We start from the raw sequence: 20,884 nt of genomic DNA, 5'->3' as shown, positions 1-20,884 counted from the left end.
TGGAGCAGATATTCTTTGATAACCTCTGATTTTTTTTTCACTGCTGGTAGTCTGTTGTAATAACCAATGTCAAACTTGTTTAGGTTAATCAATCGGGAACCAACTATATTGAATATGACCATAATTTATGACCACATATCAACATTCATTTGTGCCACCAGAAGAACCAAAACCACACAGGCAACATGACCAAGCATGAAGCTACTTGAAACCAAACCGCTAGAAGAGCAATGTGCAGGACTGCTGTATACCATAATTTTAACCATAAGGAATTCATAAAATAGGAGAAGATTGTGAAAAACAACCAGCCTCTATACAGCATCTCACCTAACAATACCTTTGTACACTCAGACTTCATAAGACTATACAAGACCAAAGCTCATTGCAACCGTAAGCCTGCAGACAATGATTTTGCTGAAACACAAATTGTGTTAAATAGCTTCTTTTAATTTGAAAGCACAAGCAAGGCTCGCTATACCCATGCAAGCTTCAGGTCTTTAGGGAAGCACGGATAGAGACCGTCGAGACTACACCTGTGTGAGACCATTCCAAGAGGTTTCGAAATCAAACATAAGCATTCCTGGCTCTATAAAAGTAGGCTCAGGAGACAAGACATTTAGATGAGATGGCACAGAATCACTTGTTACTGCTGGAACAGACTGGTTTTCCAGTAGCCAGGTTAATTGACTGTCCAAACTGACATTAGCAATTTCATTAGACTGCTCCTTCACGAGAGATGGCACATATATAGGCTCGGTGCTTTGAATTTGACAAGTTTCAACTGGCGGCGGCTGAAAAGGAGGCTGCTGAATTGGAGGATGCTGAATGCTTTGACTGGAATTGTCCACCCAACTATAGTTACAATCTGAAAAACCCATATCTGCAACACTTGCACATAGATTATCTTGCAAACAGATATTTTGGCTTGAATTCTGACTTTGATTCCCGTACTGATATCCACCTTGAGTGGCATCCTGACTTTGATTCCCATACTGGGAGATATATTGGCTATTATTTTGCCTTTGATTGCCTTGATCAGGAAAATTTGTGCTTAAAACTGAATCAAAAATAGTGGCCATAGGACTACATGTTTGGGGTTGGGAAGGCACTGTATTTCCAACGAATGCGGCCATGGGCTGGGAGTTCTGATGCACGGTAGAAGGAACATTCTGCCACCTGAAGTGATTTCTGTCACTTGATGCTGTCATGGGAGCGGAATTTCTGCCATATTGAGATGGACTGGTACAATTACTGTTATTTGCTGAGCCAAATGTGGTTTGGTTTACTGGCAAGGTGCCACCAACAGCTCCTACTCTTTTGAACATTGGATGGGGAGAGACAGATTGAGGGCCTAAATTACCAATATTATGACCTCTGTTCCTCCCAACAACATTATTGCGTGCACCAACCAACTGCTTCGAAACTGAACATGGATGGGCTCGGTTCTTAGACAAAATATATTCTGATTGGTGGCTTCTACCCGGGTTTCTGACGCTAGGCATAGTGCGACTGGCTGAGGAGCAAGCACGGATTGTAGCTGGCCTAGAGACCTGATTCTGTGATATAGAGCTAGGTGCCAGCCGAATAATATTAAGTGGTGCACCTTGACTAATTTTAGGCAGAGCCGCAGGCAATTTTGGAGCTGGTAATGGAGCACCTTTCATAATCTTCGAATTCTTCCTCAATATTTTCCACGTCTCTTCTTTATCAGTAGCATGACAATGGCCAACGTTGGAGACTCCAGTGCCCCAATGTACACAGGGTGCCAGAGAGTCACAAACATAACAGTGACACTGCACATAAGCAAAAATAGAAGTCAGAGCGGTAAACCTTCAACCTTAGACAAAGTGGGATATGCTTTGAAATTATATAAGCCATGGCTTGCATGAGTCAACTTACAAGGTCACAGTGCTTCTCATGCAGGGTAGTTTTGAAAGGAAACTTGGCACAAAGATGCCGTGGATGAGGGTAATCTCTGCATGCTATCTGCAACCAAATTAAATAATGTCAATTAAAGATGGAAAATACAAAAGGGTGCCTACATCTTTCCAAACAATTCAAAATAACATTGGATTCGACACTAACTGGTACCAGGATCCAACATATGAAAAATAAGTCTTAACTTAAAATATGATAAGGGGACTATCAAAGACTAAGTGGCCAAACAAACATATGCCACCAAAGACAAGCTAATCCAGAATAATTATAAATAAAAAATTTCCATGAGCAAAGGGAAACTTCTTCAAACCTTCGGAATTTCAATATCAAGGTCATCAAACACAATAAAAAGGGTTGTTCATTGTGAAACAACAAGAACAAGATAACCAAGTTCTACTGTTTCTGAAGAAAATACCATAGAAACTGATATTTAGGAATAACAAAACCTCCCTTGATATGAGATCTCCCATGGACCCCAAATCAGGTTGTGACTGTTATTCATACCTTCTAGATCTAAACCAGTACCATGAGACAGAACTACGCATCTCCATTGTAACTAACAACTTGATTTGTGCACCATTGTGAAACATTGTGTCTATTCTGTCAACAAGACGCCTTGTCACACCACAAAACCCCAGAAAATTACAGAAAACAACATCATCAATAACTACCAAAGTTGTGCTTCAGAGAAAATTGGACCAAAGTCACCAAATTATGTCTAATTCATGCTGATGCATCCATAATAAATCTTTCCTTACTGAAAAAGTAAACAAGAAAAGGGGGGAAATGAGTCTTAGATTATTCCTCTTTCTGCATATGCCAACAACATCTAATTTGGGAAAGAGTTCTGCTTTCTTATCAGTCTGCAATAACTTCATGGCAACCAATTAAAGCAAAAACAAGGCGGAAACGAAACATAGTTCAGCTCAAGCAGAAGAATGATTAAACTACACGGCTTATTTTACAGCCTAATGCAACAGTTACACTTCAGTTGAATTAATATCTTACAACTCCTCTAATCAAAATTAAAAACAAGGTCCAACATTTATTTCTCTTTCTCTAACTTCCACTTTTGAGTAACAAACAAACCAATGTAAATCCATCCAAAGAAAAAACAAACATTACACACTAAAAATTCTCATTTTAAAAGATAAAGCCGGTTGATTTTATACCTGCCCCTTCTCCCCTACTACAAGCAACTCGTCGGAGTTGCTACCCGAATCGTCCACTACCGTAACCGGCTTATCCGGGTCACCATCCAAGACAACGCAATCGTCGTCCACATCTGTCACCGTCGGTTTTGAAGACTTGGTCTTGGGCTTGATGTTGACCTCACCAATCACCACAACATCATCGGAATCGTCATCGTTTTGGTTGTCGATGCTGTCCATAAGTTCCGATATCCAATCGTAAATTGCCTCGTCTTCCTTCTCGTTCCGGCCCGATTCTTCGTCGGAGCTTATGTCGATAGGACCCGAATTCATCGCAAACAGAAATTCAAATTCACAGACTAGGGTTTGAAGGAAATCTCAAACGCTTCTTCAACTGAAAAATTCGACGCATGAGGTATGAACAGATCATATGGGAAGCTAATGCTTGAGGCAAAGAAAAATGGGCAAGTCTTGGATTTCCTGGAAATTACTACACTGAAAACTTTTGGTTGGTTGGGAAATTTCCGTCTTAAGTAGAAAGATGGGAAAAGGGCATAGGGTTTTGTGCCGGCGATATATAAATATCAGGGTTTTGAATTGGGCCGTCGAATTTTTCTGGCCAAAAAAAAAAGAATCGGATCGTCGATTTTGGCGGAGAGCGAGAGAGACAGAGGGAAAGAAGAGAGAAACTGAGAGTGAGAAGTGACTTAGACTTCAAAGTCGTTTAACCTAGCCCGATAAGGGGGTTAGGGATATCGTGGAATTTTACTTTTTTCAAGGGTGTGTTTCGGAAATAGGAAAATATGTTGCGCCACATGTCCAACGTATTGGGCCTTTGTGGGGCAATTGAAGGAAGATAAAAATATGGGCTGCAAATAGTGAAGTCCAAGTGGCATAATTGGGCTAGAACATGTCTATTCGGTACCATCTTACAAAAATGAAAAGTTCATTTAACCTTTTTTAATTAATAAGGAGAGTGGATACGAACTTGATAAAAATCCGATTAAATTAAGAGTTTGTTGGTGAAAACCGGCTCTTTTTTTAAAGAGTGGTGATTTCCCCACTTCTTTTTCTTCCATTTTATCCACTTACACTCCTTTTTTATAACTAAAAAAGAAGTGTAAGTGGATAAAATAGGAGTGGGGAAATCATTGCCCTTTTTAAAATCAATATAATCAGATTTTCGAATGACAACGGTGGTTATATCTTTAGATTTTAAACGATATGATAGTAATTCTTTATATTTTTATACAAGCGATATTCAAAAATGAAAAAAATTCAGACATAGGATCTCGTATATAGGCCTATCAAGTTGTCTACCACAAACATCATTTGTGTAACCTCCAAAAAATTCAATGGGAATTAATTGAAAGCAATGTGCCTACTATGTGAGGATTGATAATCTTTGATTTATTTGTGTTTAATCATCTCTTGGCTGTTGAGAGAATTGGAATCTTGTTGCCAACTATAATGTCAATTAAATTGCACGAAATTCTTGAGACTGAATTTTTACACCCTCAAGTTGAAAAGCTATGTTGCTTGAGTAAAAAATTGGATCAAGTTTTTCAACTTTTGCAAGAGATCATTCCATTAAATCACTGTATTGTTTATTCTGTTTGATGGGTTATTTATGCATGGGAAATTGAATTAACTTTTTGTTTAATCTGTCATCAGGATTGCACAATTAAAAAAGATGGACAAAGCAAGAGATAGAACAGATATATTTGTTTTGGATCTGATGAGAAAATACACATACATCTCTTTCATATACAAGTATGTTTGTTCAATGTCTACAAAATTGGATGATTTTCATCCCTAATGGTTGAAATAGAAGAGACACTATGGCTTTGATCAAGCGCCTGAACAGGCACTCAAGTCCTTCTTCTATATCTTGAATGTTTGCCTCCAAATCCTGGAGCCAAACTTGCACATTCTCAACTTGTTGCATTGCGTAATCAGATTTCTTAGACTAGTGAGTAATCTGATGGAGCACTCTCGCTTTATACAACAAATTACCCATTGGATACTCCTAATTATGTCTGTTGGTCAACACACACTGAGGGTAGTGGTTTTCAGGTCATCTTCGACCAGTCTGGCTATTTACCTTACAGACACAAACGGAAGCATACTTTATATTCATGTGGTACATTGTCTGTGTCAGAATCATTCATCACCTTCCATTTCCTACCAACTGGTTTTTTAATATCATACACATGCACATATATGCTGCTAGTGTTCGAAAAATCGGCCTAGGCGGATGTTTATAGCTTTGGCATTGTGTTATTAGAGATAATTTGCTGCAGAAAGCATTATGAAGCAAATATAGAGGATGAAGATCAAAGGAGACTAGCTGATTGGGCATATGGTTGCTATAAGCAAAAGAAACTGCAGATGTTATTGGAGAATGATAATGATGAGGCAAATCCAAGAAGATCCATCACTTAGACCGACCATGAAGAATGTCACACAGATGCTTGAAGGAACTGCTGAAGAATGTCACCTATAAGATCCTCATTATAGGTTTATCTAAGTGATCACAATTATACGTGATTAATGTTCGAAAAACCGCTAAGCTGTAGGTATGGGAGGCGCCTAGGCCCTTTTTATACAATATAATAATTATTCTGTATTATAAATTATAAATTTATACCAATATATATATATATATATATATGTGAATCATATGCTTTAATATAATATAAAGCAGAGGGTTGAAATAAAAACACAATTAAGTTATGTTTTAGTATATGGGCCCAAGCCCATAAGAGAACCTTGTTAAAATACCAGCCCATAAGTGAAACACAGCGTTTCACTAACACTAGCTTCACCCTTTTTTGGACGAGCCCTATCCTCACTTATCTCTGATCTCTCCGCCTCCGTCACCTCCCATCTCTTTCTACCTTCATCGTCTCTCCTCTTTCTCTGACGAGTGGATAAGAAGCGTCGCTGCCAGTGGTTGGGTCGAGAAGAGTAGAGAAGCAGTCACCAAACCCGCCCAGGCCCGCCTAGAACCGCCTAGGCGCTTAGGGACCGCCTAGGCCAATTTTTCCATGCTGCCATGCAAAATATAATGCAAATGGTCATGTACATAAACTGTTTGCCATGAAGTGCTCCTCTAAACACTGGAGACATATGCTCCTTGCTCCCATGGCATTTGAACTAGCATATCCCTTATGCTTTCTACTTCTCCTTCTTCAACTCGCATATCTCCGGGTTCGTCCCTCATTGCACGGGACGATACATCTTTCTGGGCCTCACCATCTGGAGTATTTGCTTTTGCTTTCTGCTCAATGATGGAGCAGGCATACAGATATGGAGTGTTGATTCTGCTGGCACTGGAGTTTCCTATGCAGCCATGCTTGACACAGGAAACCGAAATTCAATCAATTCTTGGGAGATTATTTGCTGCCGAAAGAATTATGAGGCAGAGATAGAGGATGAGATCAAATGACACTAGCTGATTGGGCATATGATTGCTATAAGCAAAAGAAACTGCACATGCTATTGGAGAATGATGATGAGGCAAAGGATGACTTGAAGAAGATGGAAATGTATTTGATGATTGCATTTTGGTGCATTCAAGAGGATCTAAGTGATCAAAATTTTATTTTATATCTGGATATCAAAATATTTCTGTGTTTGATATGAAAAAAATGTGAATATCTGCTGCACATTAGTAACAAATGCCATAAGTTTTTGGTTGATTATTATAGTTGAATGGCTTTTGTTGTTGTTGTTATTATTCTTTTACAGTACGAATATTTTTTTTCTTCACAATTTTCTTATACACACCATGAAAGTCTTCAAAGGCTTATGCCTTGCCTTACGGGACATGACTATTCTTAAGACTTTCGCAATATAAAAGACTGGAAAAGACTTCATAGGAAACTCGTCTAACTTACAAGAATATATCTCTAGCTGTAGGCTCATCCCTCACTGCTATGAATGCTGACTCTTTCTTACCCTCACTATCAGGGGAGTTTTGTTTCCACTTATCCTTAAATCATTTGATATTTTAAAGAACCAATAGCGACAAAGTTCATTGCACATGAAAGAGGCCAACAAGGGCAGAGACAGAAAGCTTTGAAAACAATGAAAAATATGTGCGGAATGATCCAAAAGGACAAATCTCCATATCTGTCCATACACTGTGTATTTGAAGGAAATCATTATTTAGTTAAACAGATTCTTAGTACGCCGAAAAAAGATTCAATTTGCACATACAAACAGCAAGAGAAATCATATCATATCATAGAACATTTGAATTTTTTGTGTATATCAAGGGAGGACTGCATTTGTTTGTCATTTTAGCAAACTTATGTGGGCAGCAAACCAGAGCATAACACATTCAGTTAAAACATTGCATGGATTGTCGATGATCTTAAGGTACTGTAGGTGACTCCACAGATGATGGCATTATATAAAGATATAGCAAATGATGCTCATCAGCAGTTTCACCATTAACTCCTTAATTATGTACCATGGCTTTTGAACTACCATATCCTTTTTTCTTTTTACTCCTTCTACAGATACTGTCATTTTCAATCATTGCTCAAACTTACAACAACATATCTTTGGGCTCTTCCCTCACTGCAAAGGATAACAATAACTCTGTCTGGTGCTCACCATATGGGGAATTCGCTTTCAGTTTCCAAAAGATTGGTAGTGATGGTGGCTTCATACTAGCCATCTGGTTTAACAAAATACCCGAAAAGACTATTGTCTGGTCAGCCAATGGCAACAATCCAGTGCAACAAGGATCCACAGTTGAACTCACTGCACATGGCCAGTTGATGCTCAATGATACTGCAACAGGCAAACATAAAAGGATTGCTGACTTTGGTGGTATTGGAGTTGCCTATGCAGCCATGCTTGACACAGGAAATTTCGTTCTGGCCAATGGAAATTCAAACAATTTGAGGGAGAGTTTTGATCAACCAACTAATACCTACCAACATAGAGATTCTAAAACTAAACAACACACTCCAGGGTAGCTACATGGCGTCAAACTACTCAGGAGTCAGTAGGGAGGTTCCAGTTTGCACTAAAATCTGATGGAGCACTCTCGCTTTATACAAAATTTCCCATTGGATACTCCTAATTATGTCTATTGATCAACACACACTGAGGGTAGTGGTTTTCAGGTCATCTTCAACCAGTCTGGCTCTATTTACCATACAGCCACAAACGGAAGCATACTTTATATTCATGTGGTACATTTTCTGTGTCAGAATCATTCATCACCTTCCATTTCCTACCAACTGGTCTTTTAATATCATACACATGCATATGCTGCTAGTGTTCGAAAAATCGGCCTAGGCGGCCGCCTAGGCGGGTCCTGGGCAGGTCTGGGCGCCTGGGCGGATCCTTCATCTCCGAGAGCTTTAGGCGGCATCGTGTGGTAAACTAAGCGAAGAAGATTTGGCTGGATATGCTCCACGAGCTTGCGGCGGCAGCACCGGGTAGTAAACGCGAAGAAGATGACCTAATGGAATAGGCTGTAAATAGAAGTTTAAAAGTATAGCCGCACGGCTATACGTTTAAAATAGAATATTTTCAAAGTATAGCCGCACGGCTATCCCCTTTAAATTCTTTTTTTCTAATTACTTTAATTAGTAGTTATGTTTTAGTTATTATTTACTTAGTGAATAATTAGTATTTAAATATTTTATTGAATTAAAAAATTTAAAAAAATCATTACCATTTATTAAGTAATATAATTTATGAAGTTAAATAAAATATTTATTTATTCACTAAAGAAAAATAATTAAAACATATAATTACATATGAAAGAAATTAAAAATTTAGCACTTTCACGTTAATAATGTATTATATACATACGTATATATTTTTCAATAATACATCCGTGTTATGCACACATCTTAAAAAGTCAGTAAAGTTCCCATTTTTTAAAAAGTAAATGTACATTACTCGTATTATACAAGTACGTACATATTTGTCATGTTTAATACATGTATTTTTTACAAAAATTCCAATAAGACACACAAAATTCACATATTATACACATGATTCTCACATATTATTGAATAAAAATAATATATATTTAAAAAATAGTATAGTGGCTGAACATTTAAGTTGTAATTTGCAAAAATTTGACCGATTGAAACACGTACTATTTTATTAGTACTTTTTCACGTTCTGTATTTTACTAACTATGAATGAATGTGCAGCCACATAGCTATACTCGGTTTTTTTTTCACATATACTTGGTTTTTCTTTTAAATAGTATAGCTGCGTGGCTATACTCATTCTTCCTTAATTCTTTGTATAAATAGTAAAGCCGTTGTTATACCTAGTTTTTTTATTTATTTTAAAAAAATAATATAGCCACGCGGAAAATTCAAACTACACAACAAACCATAGAATATATATAACAGTGAGGCAATAACTCTTTTATCCAGCATTCCAGCTCTACTTGCCTGCCTGCCTCCATGGAGACGAGTTCTCTATAACTCTGCCCTGGAAATATATAAATTCAATGGAAATGATCAATGAACACAATATTTTACATTAATAAATCAATTAAAATCATGTGGTCACATATTGTCTGTGCCGAAGACTAAAAACCTTGTTAGATGCATGCATTTGAATTCTCCTGTGCTTTTCTTCATGAAATGCATTTATATATGTTATATTATAAATTATAATATTGCAGGTCCATTGCATAGCTCACATGTAAATGCAGACACAACAATTAATTATATTGCTAATTAATTTATTTATCAAATTGTGGGTGTTCACAGAGGAGGCAAGATCTGCATTTGCCACGTCTCTGTCTTTCTCAAGAAAATAATCGAGGCTAATAAGCAAAGAGGCTTATTAAAGGCTTTAGTCACCCCACATTAGTCACCAAATGTCACCAGATAATAGTAACTGTTGTTGCCACTATATTTAATCTGCAAACTACCATGTGACTCATCAAACACCATTTCTTCTCAAAAGAGAAGGTTGCAACATGTATTTTTTTTTTTCCTTTTGAAGCTCCTATTTATCTATTTTATTCCCAAAACCCCTTTTCATATGCCAGAGTTCTGAAGTCTTGCCATGATCACTAGGGATTCATGTTCATCACAAAGGCAAAGTATCAAAAAAGTGCACGTAGGCTCTGAATGAGACCAACTGGCATGTGGTCCTATTATCATAAGTGAGTTGAATGTGGATAATGGATTGATGGGCAAGTCAGACCAACCAGACCATCCGACATATATACTTGTTTGGTAGTGTTTGATGAATTCTATTCATTTTCCTAGATGCCAACATAGATCTCTTTCTTTCTTTTTCTTTCTTTTTCCTGTTGTGCGCTTGTGTACAATTACTTAGAACCATTTTTCGCAATGGGTTTTCAAAGATGAGCTGTATGCATGTGGCCATGATCGCCATGCATTATTAGGCAACAGTACTAAATCATACACAGTATAAGTTAATCAGTACGCTACCATTTGGGATCACCTACGAATTACGATTAGGTATCAAACTAACAATAAATGCACATTATTCTCCGGTTTATATGAACCAAATACGAGACTCTCATGTAACTAAATGAAAACATATACTGCCACGCCAAAGATGAGTTGAAAGTCATTAAACATTATTATAGATGGAGGTAGATTGGCTTATGGATTAAAAATTAATAATCCTAGGTTCAATGTGTAATCGGGACTAATCTCTTTTTAAGTACTTTTTGGTTCTGAGAATCCTTCCCGTAAAGTCGCAATGGCTCGTTTGTATTTGTAATTTTGTAAGCGCCAAGTGCCAACGACTCCTTAATCACGCGCGAAAACTTGATTTTAAAATAATAAACAAGTACCGAGAAAACGCACGTGCTGATCTGTGCAACCTAGGAGGATTTCCCGCGACTAATTATTTAATTAATTAATTTAATTCAATGCCCTAATGAACCAGATGCATATTCGACGGTCAGGATCTAAGGATTTACGACGCGTCAGCATCACCAACGGCTTTTTGAAAGTAGGGCCCACTGCATTAACTGTTTGTCTGCTGAAAGTGGGGGGCTTTCTGTATGCGACACGTTGGATTGGATATCAAAGTCAAAAACACTTTCTCGTTATTGGAAGTTATTACGATTTCGAAATATTTTTTTTTATTTTTATAACTTTGATATAATCCAGTTTCAAGCCTTAAGGTTTGTGATAATATCATAAACACCCCCTATTTTTAGAAACATCACAGGGCGACCCTTTTGTGTTCATACATAGTAATATAGTATACATTCCCATGTCAATTATATGATTGTTGTAAGGTTGTCACACATGTTACAACAAAATAAATAAATTTGTGTAATATTATGGGAGTAGTAAGAATTGGGGGCAAGATCAAAATGAGGCGGTCATATATTTACCAAAGTATATCATTAAATTGTTTTTTTAATTATTTATTTCATAATAAGAATATACGATATTTGTACAATATGACGAAAGTTATAATCAAAAGTGGCATATTAGGTTTTTAATTATTGGGATCTAAGGCAATCATAAAAATGAGACCTCTATTTACATTGACATGAAAATATTGTCACACATTTTTCTTTGGATTAGAATTTTTTTAATTTTTTAACATAAACGTTATTAGATATAAGACCTAATCCAAGATAAATGCTCTTAATTATTTGAAGTACACGCGGCTTACTGAAAATTTCTCCATTAGAACTTAAAAAATTTCATATGTTTGGATTGATGCATAGCGTGCAATTGAAACGGTGTCCCAAAGATAATTGAACAAGCTCATATTATTTGTCGAAAAACATGAATTTTCTTTATTAAAGTAAATAATGAAATTGAATTGCGAAGTTAAGTTTATTGCGCGCCACGTGCAAACTGAAAAAACATGTATGGCGCGTTATGACATTATCTAAAACTCAGGGTGGTTTCTGATATTCTCTGAATTTCGATTTCTACCTGAGTTATTATTTTTCTGTTGTTGGAAGAGATGACATCATGTTCAATACTTCTTAACTTCCTTTTCTTTCTTCTCTTGCTAAAAAAAACTTCTCCTTTCTTTTATACAACCCCATTCTAAATTTAACAACTCTCTCTCTCCCCATTCTGAAGAACAACAACATCTTTCAAACCCAAAAACAGGTACCAATATTTCTCAAATCACAGCCTTATTTTTTAATTTTTTTTAATTTTAAATTCATGTGTTTCATGGTATTTAATTTCCTCATGCAGTTACCATCGCAATTATTCTCTTTATATTATGTTTCGGTTACAAATCCATGATGGCATTCACAAATTTTGAAATATCAAAAGTCATAAATGGTGATTTTGCACCTTTATTATCTGCATTATTGTGCTTATAGCAGAAGCTTTCAATTCATGGTTTTTGCTTCTCATTGTATTGAGATTTTTTCAGGGTCGTCTCCATTATATGCATTGTTAAAGTTCAAAACTTTCATGGAAATAGTGGAAGTTTGCATGACAAAGGACATAAATTTGTTGATTGTCTGAGCAAATTGAATGAATTTGCGATCTGGATTTTTGTAAAATCGAGGATCAAACACATTTAAGGAGAAATCCATTTCAGATTTTTTTGTCATTTGCAATCTGGGCATCCTTATTGTTGGTTGATATGTTAAAGAAGTGGTAGGAAGTAGTGAAATGGGTTAAAATGGATGGAAAAGAAGATGGTGAAGCATACGAAGAGCAGGCTTCCTCGCCTATTCAGGTTTTGCAGGAGATATCCGAGGAGGCATTTAAAATGGCAGGGGAGACACTGCAAAACATGTACTCGGGTAATTCGAGCATGCCGCCATTGGCACCGGGGCATAGACGCTCCCAAAGTGAAGTTGTAACTACGAGACACCGGCGCAGTAACAGCTTGCAGAAATTGAAATGTCAAATGCAGAAGGCTTGGAAATGGGGTAGCAATTCGAGGGGGGATTTGCGATTGGCTTTCAATCCTGAGGTTTTGGCAAACCAAAAACGCCAATGGTATCAGCTTCACTCCAGATCAAAGGTGTTTTTCTGTAATTCTTGCTGCCTGGAATCCCACTTAAAAAGTTATATTCTTTATCAATTTATCTTGTGCCTAATGAATTAAAATTTATGATGATTCCATTCTAGGACCGTATAAAATTGACAGAGCCAGATTCACTGTTTGAGCATTTTATTATCTCGGGGCTTCATCCTGACGTTAACCTTGAGACTGTGGAGGGTGCATTTGTCAAGAGAAGGAAATGGGAGATAGATATGATAAACTCTGGAATAGTAGACCTTACATTGCTACAGCAGCGGGGACCTCCAATCCCAACGTTAGAACCTCAGGTTGACTGCATAACTGCACTTGTTTCAACAGTAAATATGAATATGTTTTCAACACTATCTTTTTAACATTCAGATATGATTTTAGTCGTATTTTCGGACAATGCAATCTGTCCTGATGAGTTTTCCTTGTAGATACAAATAATTTTGAAGTTCCTCAATATAAATACATTGGATCTTAGTTCTTAAAGGAGAAAAAGAAAGAGACTTTGGATCCATTATCTAAAATTTCGCAAGATTTTTACGTACTGCATAAATAGGCAGTCATTTGTGGTTGTCTTCTGGCATGTGATGATAATATACTTATTTTCCAAATGTGTTTACTGGATCCACAGATACTTTTTAAATATCCTCCTGGGAAGCGGCTAGCAATGCGTTTGAAAGATTTAGCTGCCTTTTGTTTTCCTGGAGGGGTTAAGGTTTGATATTACTCATTTTCCATGATGCTAAGTTCACTCATTAAACTTATATTCATTTAACACTTATGTTGTATTGATGTAATTCTAAATGATTCTCTTGAGTGAATTTTCATGATACAGGCACGGTTAATGGAGAAGACTCCTTCACTAAGTGATTTGAATCAAGTTGTTTATGGACAGGTGCACACCAAATCGTGTATCTTGTACTCTGTGACATATTTATTTCTCACCCTTTCAAAAACTTCCTATTTTTTCCCATCTATCTAACACAACTTCTTGTTTGTTGGATAGTTTGCATCTGTAACAATCTTTTGCAGTAGTGGGTTCTGTATAACAAATCAACATGTGAAGAAAAGTAGCGATTTTAACATTTTCATCGTATTCTTGTTATATTTCTTCATCTACCTTTTTCTATTTGCACAAACAAAAACAAGTGAGAAAAAGAAGAAGAATACAAAGCATAACAGGTATTGAACAATGAAAAAGTAGGTGCCACATAATTATCTTTGTCTTTGTTCTTCCTTGCTCATACCAGAACCTACGTCTAAACTGTTAGGAAGTGAGTCACAATGTATATTAAGCTAACACCCTTTTCCACGTGCAGTCCATCCTGCACCTGGATAGGCAAACATACATGTAGATAGAGAAACATAGGTGCATCCCCAACCTGCACGTTGCAAACTATTAAATAAGTGGGGAACATGGATATGAGGCTTCGAACACGGGAACTCTGGGAGATAAAGCTCTGATATTTGATACCACCGTTGAACCTCGAAAGCTTAAACTATTAGGGAATGAGCCAACAATGTATATCAAGTTAAGATGATCTTTGAAAGCTCTCCTCTTTGTCATCAAGTTAGCCTACTGAAACTCTTTCTCAAATATTTAGGTCGGTACCTTGCCTTTTTAAACAGTCCCAATAGAATTTACTTTTCAGAGTGGAAGCAAAGATAGCAACAATGTTTGGGGCTTGATTGATTTCAAACCTTTATTTTTAACTATACAAAACTGATCTTGTTTCTGGAATAAGTCCTAACTTTTATCAAGATATATCCTCGTGAAAAAGTGTGAGTCATATCCATTAGAGTTTTGCATTTGACTTGCCACTTCATGTTTTATCTCATTATTTTTTGATTAACTTATAAATCTATAACACAGATAGCACTCTAATTAGTTGATATTCTCTTCAGGAGCATCTAGGCAAAGATGATTTAGCATTTATTTTCTCACTCAAGGTATCCTATGTCTTTATTTGTTGTCTCTTTTGAAGATTTATGATACCTTCTTGCTTTCGCAGTGTGCTATTTATATATGTTCGTAGCACACATGGTTTCTGAAAGTTATCTTTGTGCCCTTTGATCAGGTGGCAGACAATGCAACACTTTATGGTATTTGCCTACATGTGTCAGAAATTGTTCAGAGGCCTCCTGCTATCTTAGGCATCTCATCCCCTCATCCTCATTCATCTGGAGGACTCTTCCGTTTTTTGGTATCTGCACCTCGATGCTACTGTGTGCTATCCAGAGTTCCTTTTTTTGAGTTACATTACGAGATGCTCAATAGGTAATGCGATGGAATTTTAATTTCTCTATAACCTGTAAATATGGTATAGACATTTCAAATTCATTTTTTATCCTCATGAAATCAATCGCTGTATTTTACTTGGATGCAGTATCATTCAAGAGGAGCGTCTGAATCGAATAACACAATTTGCTAGTGAAATATCCCTCCATGATTATGTTCCTACGTTGCCCAAAGTACATGATGAAATGAATGATCATGATGATTCCCCTCATAAGGAGTCATTTGATGATTGGATGGACTCTGCAATACCTGTTGACAGTGCACTAGCCCTTACGGCTGCTGGTGCAGGAATTAGATCGGATGATGAGACTCCACCTTCTTCACTCAAGATATGGGACCCTCAGTCCCCTGAAAGTGTTTCTGCTAGTGAGAGTTCAGATTTTAGTCAAGTACGGTATTTAGACAAGGATGGTAGAAAGGATTCACAATGTTATGATGACTATGGTTTTGAGGCCATAGAAACTCACTCGGAGACTTCAGAAAGAATATATGGAAGCTATGGAAATGGCCACACTTCTCCAGAGGTTGGGCCATCTTTCTCCTCCAGGAATCGCACATTGGAGAGTCTTGGGAGTTCTGAATATCTATTTAGGTGGTAAATATATTGTTATCTTACTATTTGGTTTATCATTTTGTGCTTAAGACATAAAATAATTGATTGTTTTCAGAAATGGCCATACTTCTCCAGAGGTTGGGACATCATTTTCCTCCAGGAGTCGCACATTGGAACGTCTTGGGAGTTCTGAATCTCTATTCAGGTGGTAAATATATGGTTATCTTACTATTTGACTTGTCCTTTTATTCTTAAGACATAAATTAGTAGTTTTTCTTTTACCCGTTGCTCTGTTGGTATATATGCTGTTACATGGGATTCAGTAGTTCTTGAAACATTTCTGCTACTTTTATGCGGTCATTTGGATATACCCATTTATAATTTCTCTCTCAATTCTTTATGGCATGTCAAATAAATTAATGATTCCCATTTGTCTAAGTACAACTTCAATAATATATTATTATCTTTGGCAGTCCAGCTAGAAGCATGGTATCAGAGGATGACGACGATGACCTTTTCTCAAATTGTGAGAAAGAGTTTGGTGATGAATTGATAATGGAATGGGCTAGGGTGAGTTTATCAATTTTTATCAATATCTTCGATGTTTACACAACTTTTTTTTTTCTTTCTATGTAAGTGATATTTTGAATTCCATATGACAGTTATTTTTGTATAAACTGTCTATGATAGGAGAATAAGAACGATTTGCTACAGATTGTTTGTGGTTTTCATGCTCTGCCTCTTCCTCAACCAGGAAGTGAACTAGCTTTTCAACCTCTTGACCATCTACAGGCTATTGAGTATAGGCGACCTCCAGTTACTGCCCTTGGTTTTGATGAAAAAAGTTTAGATTCGTTTGAAGATCCTGGGGTATTTGATTAATTACTCATTGTTCTTAGGCCACTCTCTCTCTCTCTCTCTCTCTCTCTCACACACACACACACACACACACACACACACATATTTTAGCATTTTATAATATTCACTCAACATTACTTCACTTGGTTAAAGGTCAATGCTAAATTGGCTGCTGCTGAGGAAGCTTTTGCACTATCACTATGGACGACTGCTACAATTTGCCGAGTTCTCTCCCTTGAAAGCGTAAGCTTAATTGTTTTGCTCAAGTCCATGTTAAATTTTTTTCATTATATGGTTCAGATTTTTTTTTTCTTCTGTAGTAACCAATATATCATCATGTCATGTAATGAGTTTCTATTCTTTCCTATGTGATCAATGTTTTCTCAATATAAGTTTCACAGGAGGGAAATAACACAGCCGGTGAAAATTTGTTTATAAGGCCAGAAATCCCCAAAGATCTAACATAGAAAAAGAATAACTGGATAACCTGTAACTGTATTGATGTGAGCCCTCCATCCGGTAGGGTTTTTATCATTTTCAAATTTGAATGGCAACAAGGAAAGCTACAAGGACTGTACAACAATTCTTGCTCCTGTGACCTTTGTAACACAAAGTAAAAGTGCTGTATAAGCCAAAATCTTCGAGGAAACACCACAACTCTAAAGACAGCCCAACTTTGTGGACTATTATCATCTTCGTATGGCCATCTGAGTTAAGTCAATCGAGTGAGACTAAAAGTAACAATGGTACCACCACTGAAAATGACGTTCATGCTTTAGCTTATCTCATTTTCATGTGATTTACCTCTTAATAAGTTGGTAGATAAGGTACTTATATACAGAAACAATATGGAGAACTTGTTAGCATAGTTCTTCTGGAAATGCTTGCTACATGATCTTAAGCCTTCACATTTTGACCTAACAGTATCTTTGAAAGTGGGCTGATGTTTGTGGTCAAGAATGTACCCACTTTTGCCCCAGGAAAAAGAAAGTTTATTTTGTCCCCCAAGTAAATCTTGTTGTCTACTTTTGTTAATTCATAACTGGTGTTTTTTTTCCAGATTTTAGCGTTGGTTGCGGGTGTATTACTAGAAAAACAAGTGGTGGTAGTGTGTCCGAATCTGGTGAGTTAATCTTTGTATTGGAATTACTTTGTCAATCCTGAGTGCAATTTTTTTCTTCTTCAAATTTTGACCATTTGACACTTCACTAATGCAGGGTGTGCTATCAGCTACAGTGTTATCTCTCATTCCCATGATTCGTCCATTTCAATGGCAGAGTTTAATGCTTCCTGTAAGCTCAATATTATTAGTGTTCTGCATCTACTTTAATTGGTTTATATATGTGAGTTTATGTGTACTTTAACGAAACTTGGGAAGTCTGAGTTCTTAAATATTTAATGATAAAACTGTTCTGGGGTTTTATCGTAAATAAAGTTTGTTAGTTTTAAACCCCTTCAACAATACTGAATTTCCACCAATGAGGATTACATGCATAAACGATGGTGCTTTGTTCAGTATACATAAATGTTTCCTAATACACTGACTTCACTCTTGGATTTGTCCTGTCCTTGTATCACACACACACACACACACACACACACACACACACACACTGTTCTTTGATAATATTGTTTCGTCTCGGATGGTCGTTTTCCAAGTATTCTATAGGTGCACTAGTACTTCTTTATGGACATCATATTTTCTTAAGTTTCTTCAATATTCTTCAGGTTCTACCAGGGAAAATGCTTGATTTTCTTGACGCCCCAGTTCCGTTTATTGTGAGTTTCATCCCATATTAATCGTCGTACTTGTATCTTTTGTTATATGTATTCAATTGCATTTTGTTGTATGGCTAGTTAAGTTTAAGGCTTGATTAAACTCAGTTGATTGCTTTGATTGAATATTAACCAAACCAGAATTCTAAAGGGGATGCCAAAGCGAAATGCATAATATTGCTTCGCTTGGAATTCTATTTTGTTCCTAGATTATATATAGGAAATACTTACTTCTAGAAAATTCATGTAACTCTAAGTTCGAACTTGAATTTCAGGGGTTGTAAGAAAATGGTACCATTGTTTCCAGTTTAATTTTTTTTTTGCTCTTATCATTTTGCAGATTGGGATACAACAAGTTCCTGCAGATCTAAAGAGGAAAGCATGGGATCCTGTTCAAGTTAATGTGCAAAAGGATCAGGTTTCTTATTTTTACTTTTTTCCGCTATCAAATATAGATGATCTCTAAAACACAATGGAAAGATTTTTTTTTTTTTTTTTTGAATTTTTGCATGCTTGAGAATCACACAATTGAAATTGATCATTCTAGAACTTCTGAAATTTTGAAATTTGTTGCAGTTTATAAGTTTCCTTTTGGACTAAGAATGTCTTTTTTTCTTTGGGTCTGAGGACTACCAATGTATGTGCTTCAAATTGTCTTTTTTAATTTTTTATTTTGTAAGGATGAAAAAACATAAAAATTTCCGTGGTCTTCCACCTTGTATCTCTTGCGAACTACGGAATGCTCAGTTTTCCTTGCAACTACTTTGATGGAATTATGATGTATTTTATAGTTTTCAATAATTACCCAAAAATTTGCAAACTAAGAATAATAAGTATCCTTGCTGTTACTTTATTGCTCATGCAGGTGAAAATGTGTCATTTGCCAACACTTCCAAGACATAAAGATCTAGCCTCTGAACTAGGGCCCATCCATGCTAGACTGTCACGTGAAGGTTCATTTGCTAAAAAGCATCCTGTATATAGGTGCAACGAAGTGCAGGTTTACTGTCATACTTGCATGCTTACTGCTTCTGCTCGTGATTCTGATGGATTTACACTAACAAAGAGTGATGTTGCAAACTTCACTCTCATACTTGCATGCCTACTGCTTATGCTCGTTACTCATATTATGGAAAAATGTTTTAGAATCTATAATTAAAGGCCTGTGGTCATCCCGTAGCTAACGAGTCCAAAGCGAGTTTTTTAGTTTTCAACAATATGGTTATGATACTTTTCTAAGCAGTTTCACTCTTTTACGTTTCAGGTCGAAGCTGCAGGTCAGTTTTTAGACGTCATGAAGAAGTACTTGGAGTCACTTTGTTCTGAGCTAAGGTCTTACACAATAACGAGTGTACAATCAAACAATGACAGGGTAGAGAAATTAATGCCATAGTTTCTATATTCCTCCAAATCTTCAATAATATAAAACTGTAAATAGCTAAATATCACAGAAGACCTGGCTTATTATACTTTTTTGACATATAAATTTTTTCCTGTCTATTCAGGTTTCTTTACTTCTTAAAGAGAGCTTCATTGATTCCTTTCCTAGCAAGGACCGGTCATTTATCAAGGTAACGTGCAATTCTTTCTAAATGTCTCATGCATATTTCATTACATTTACTTATCTATTTAGGTTAAGTTGTAGTTGAAAGCAGTTATTGTATCACCTTTCTATTATTTCATCTGCAACTTTCGGCTTCTACAGTTGTTCGTAGACACACAAATGTTCACTGTTCTATCGGACTCTCGCCTGTCAAGCTTTGAGAATGGTGAACCCTAAGTTAAACCTTTTACAAGTTTAAGTGCATCGTTGTAAGATTCCAAGTTGCAACTCAAAGATTTTTCTCAAGGGTAATGGCTTCTGCAACAGTTGACGAATCACAAGGCACAACTAATTCAGAGTGAGGGGGCGGAATGGCTTATGGTCCTTTTGGTGATGGCCTGTCCAGGAATTTGCCAACCTAATATGGTTTGGGGGCCACGCCACTATCTCTTGCAAACTGCTGGCTAGAGCCTGCGGCAAATACTTTGTAACATAAAGTTATAGTCAAAAGTGCAAAATCCCCACACCACCATCTATTGTAGTGCACACACTAAAGGATCACAATCCCAATTATTTTATGGGATTTGATGTTGGATCTATAAGAAACTTCCATCTCGTTCAAAATCTTGTAAATGTCAATAGACAAAACATAGTATTACGAGACTCTTTTTTCTGATCAAATATGTTTTAGCCGCTGATGCTTAACTTGTTATTGCCATAGGTAAATGTGAATTGCATCGAAATACATTTCCCTTGTTTTA

At 36.5% G+C, this 20,884-nt stretch overlaps 3 protein-coding genes across 10 annotated transcripts; 2 read left to right on the top strand and 1 right to left on the bottom strand.

Moving 5' to 3' along the window:
- Nucleotides 1–220: 220 nt before the first annotated feature.
- RIN13 (RPM1 interacting protein 13) lies at nucleotides 221–3,799 on the bottom strand. Its single transcript, XM_008237346.2, has 3 exons — nucleotides 3,111–3,799; nucleotides 1,900–1,986; nucleotides 221–1,793 (listed from the first exon to the last, which is right to left on the bottom strand). Exons 1-3 carry the CDS (start codon nucleotides 3,420–3,422, stop codon nucleotides 528–530), a joined length of 1,665 nt encoding a protein of 554 aa, XP_008235568.2. The 5' UTR covers nucleotides 3,423–3,799; the 3' UTR covers nucleotides 221–527.
- A 3,771-nt stretch (nucleotides 3,800–7,570) lies between these two features.
- Nucleotides 7,571–8,083, top strand: LOC148916046 (G-type lectin S-receptor-like serine/threonine-protein kinase LECRK4). Its single transcript, XM_089055044.1, has one exon. It carries the CDS (start codon nucleotides 7,571–7,573, stop codon nucleotides 8,081–8,083), a length of 513 nt encoding a protein of 170 aa, XP_088911170.1.
- A 3,979-nt stretch (nucleotides 8,084–12,062) lies between these two features.
- LOC103334392 (DENN (AEX-3) domain-containing protein) lies at nucleotides 12,063–20,804 on the top strand. 8 transcript variants are annotated; one of them, XR_016128071.1, is made up of 21 exons: nucleotides 12,063–12,208; nucleotides 12,483–13,085; nucleotides 13,193–13,393; nucleotides 13,726–13,809; nucleotides 13,930–13,989; nucleotides 15,000–15,044; nucleotides 15,173–15,372; nucleotides 15,482–15,985; nucleotides 16,062–16,151; nucleotides 16,420–16,516; nucleotides 16,637–16,816; nucleotides 16,958–17,047; nucleotides 17,865–17,927; nucleotides 18,022–18,096; nucleotides 18,533–18,583; nucleotides 18,921–18,998; nucleotides 19,446–19,580; nucleotides 19,845–19,912; nucleotides 20,086–20,151; nucleotides 20,286–20,349; nucleotides 20,451–20,804. XR_016128071.1 is itself a non-coding variant. In XM_089054913.1 (21 exons), the coding sequence occupies exons 2-21, from the start codon at nucleotides 12,738–12,740 to the stop codon at nucleotides 20,483–20,485; spliced, it is 2,574 nt and encodes an 857-aa protein (XP_088911039.1). In that variant the 5' UTR covers nucleotides 12,063–12,208; nucleotides 12,483–12,737; the 3' UTR covers nucleotides 20,486–20,804. The 8 variants fall into 8 exon arrangements, 3 of the variants coding, with proteins under 3 accessions (XP_088911039.1, XP_088911040.1, XP_008235572.2); XM_089054913.1 differs by having other exon boundaries at nucleotides 19,845–19,952; XR_016128073.1 differs by lacking the exon at nucleotides 20,451–20,804 and having other exon boundaries at nucleotides 19,446–19,533; nucleotides 20,286–20,359.
- Nucleotides 20,805–20,884: the final 80 nt, after the last annotated feature.

The sequence above is a fragment of the Prunus mume genome, linkage group LG6 (genome assembly GCF_029339155.1).
Source record: "Prunus mume cultivar Tortuosa linkage group LG6, ASM2933915v1, whole genome shotgun sequence".
Taxonomy (NCBI): Eukaryota; Viridiplantae; Streptophyta; class Magnoliopsida; order Rosales; family Rosaceae; genus Prunus; species Prunus mume.
This window is presented reverse-complemented; position numbering and strand designations above follow the sequence as displayed.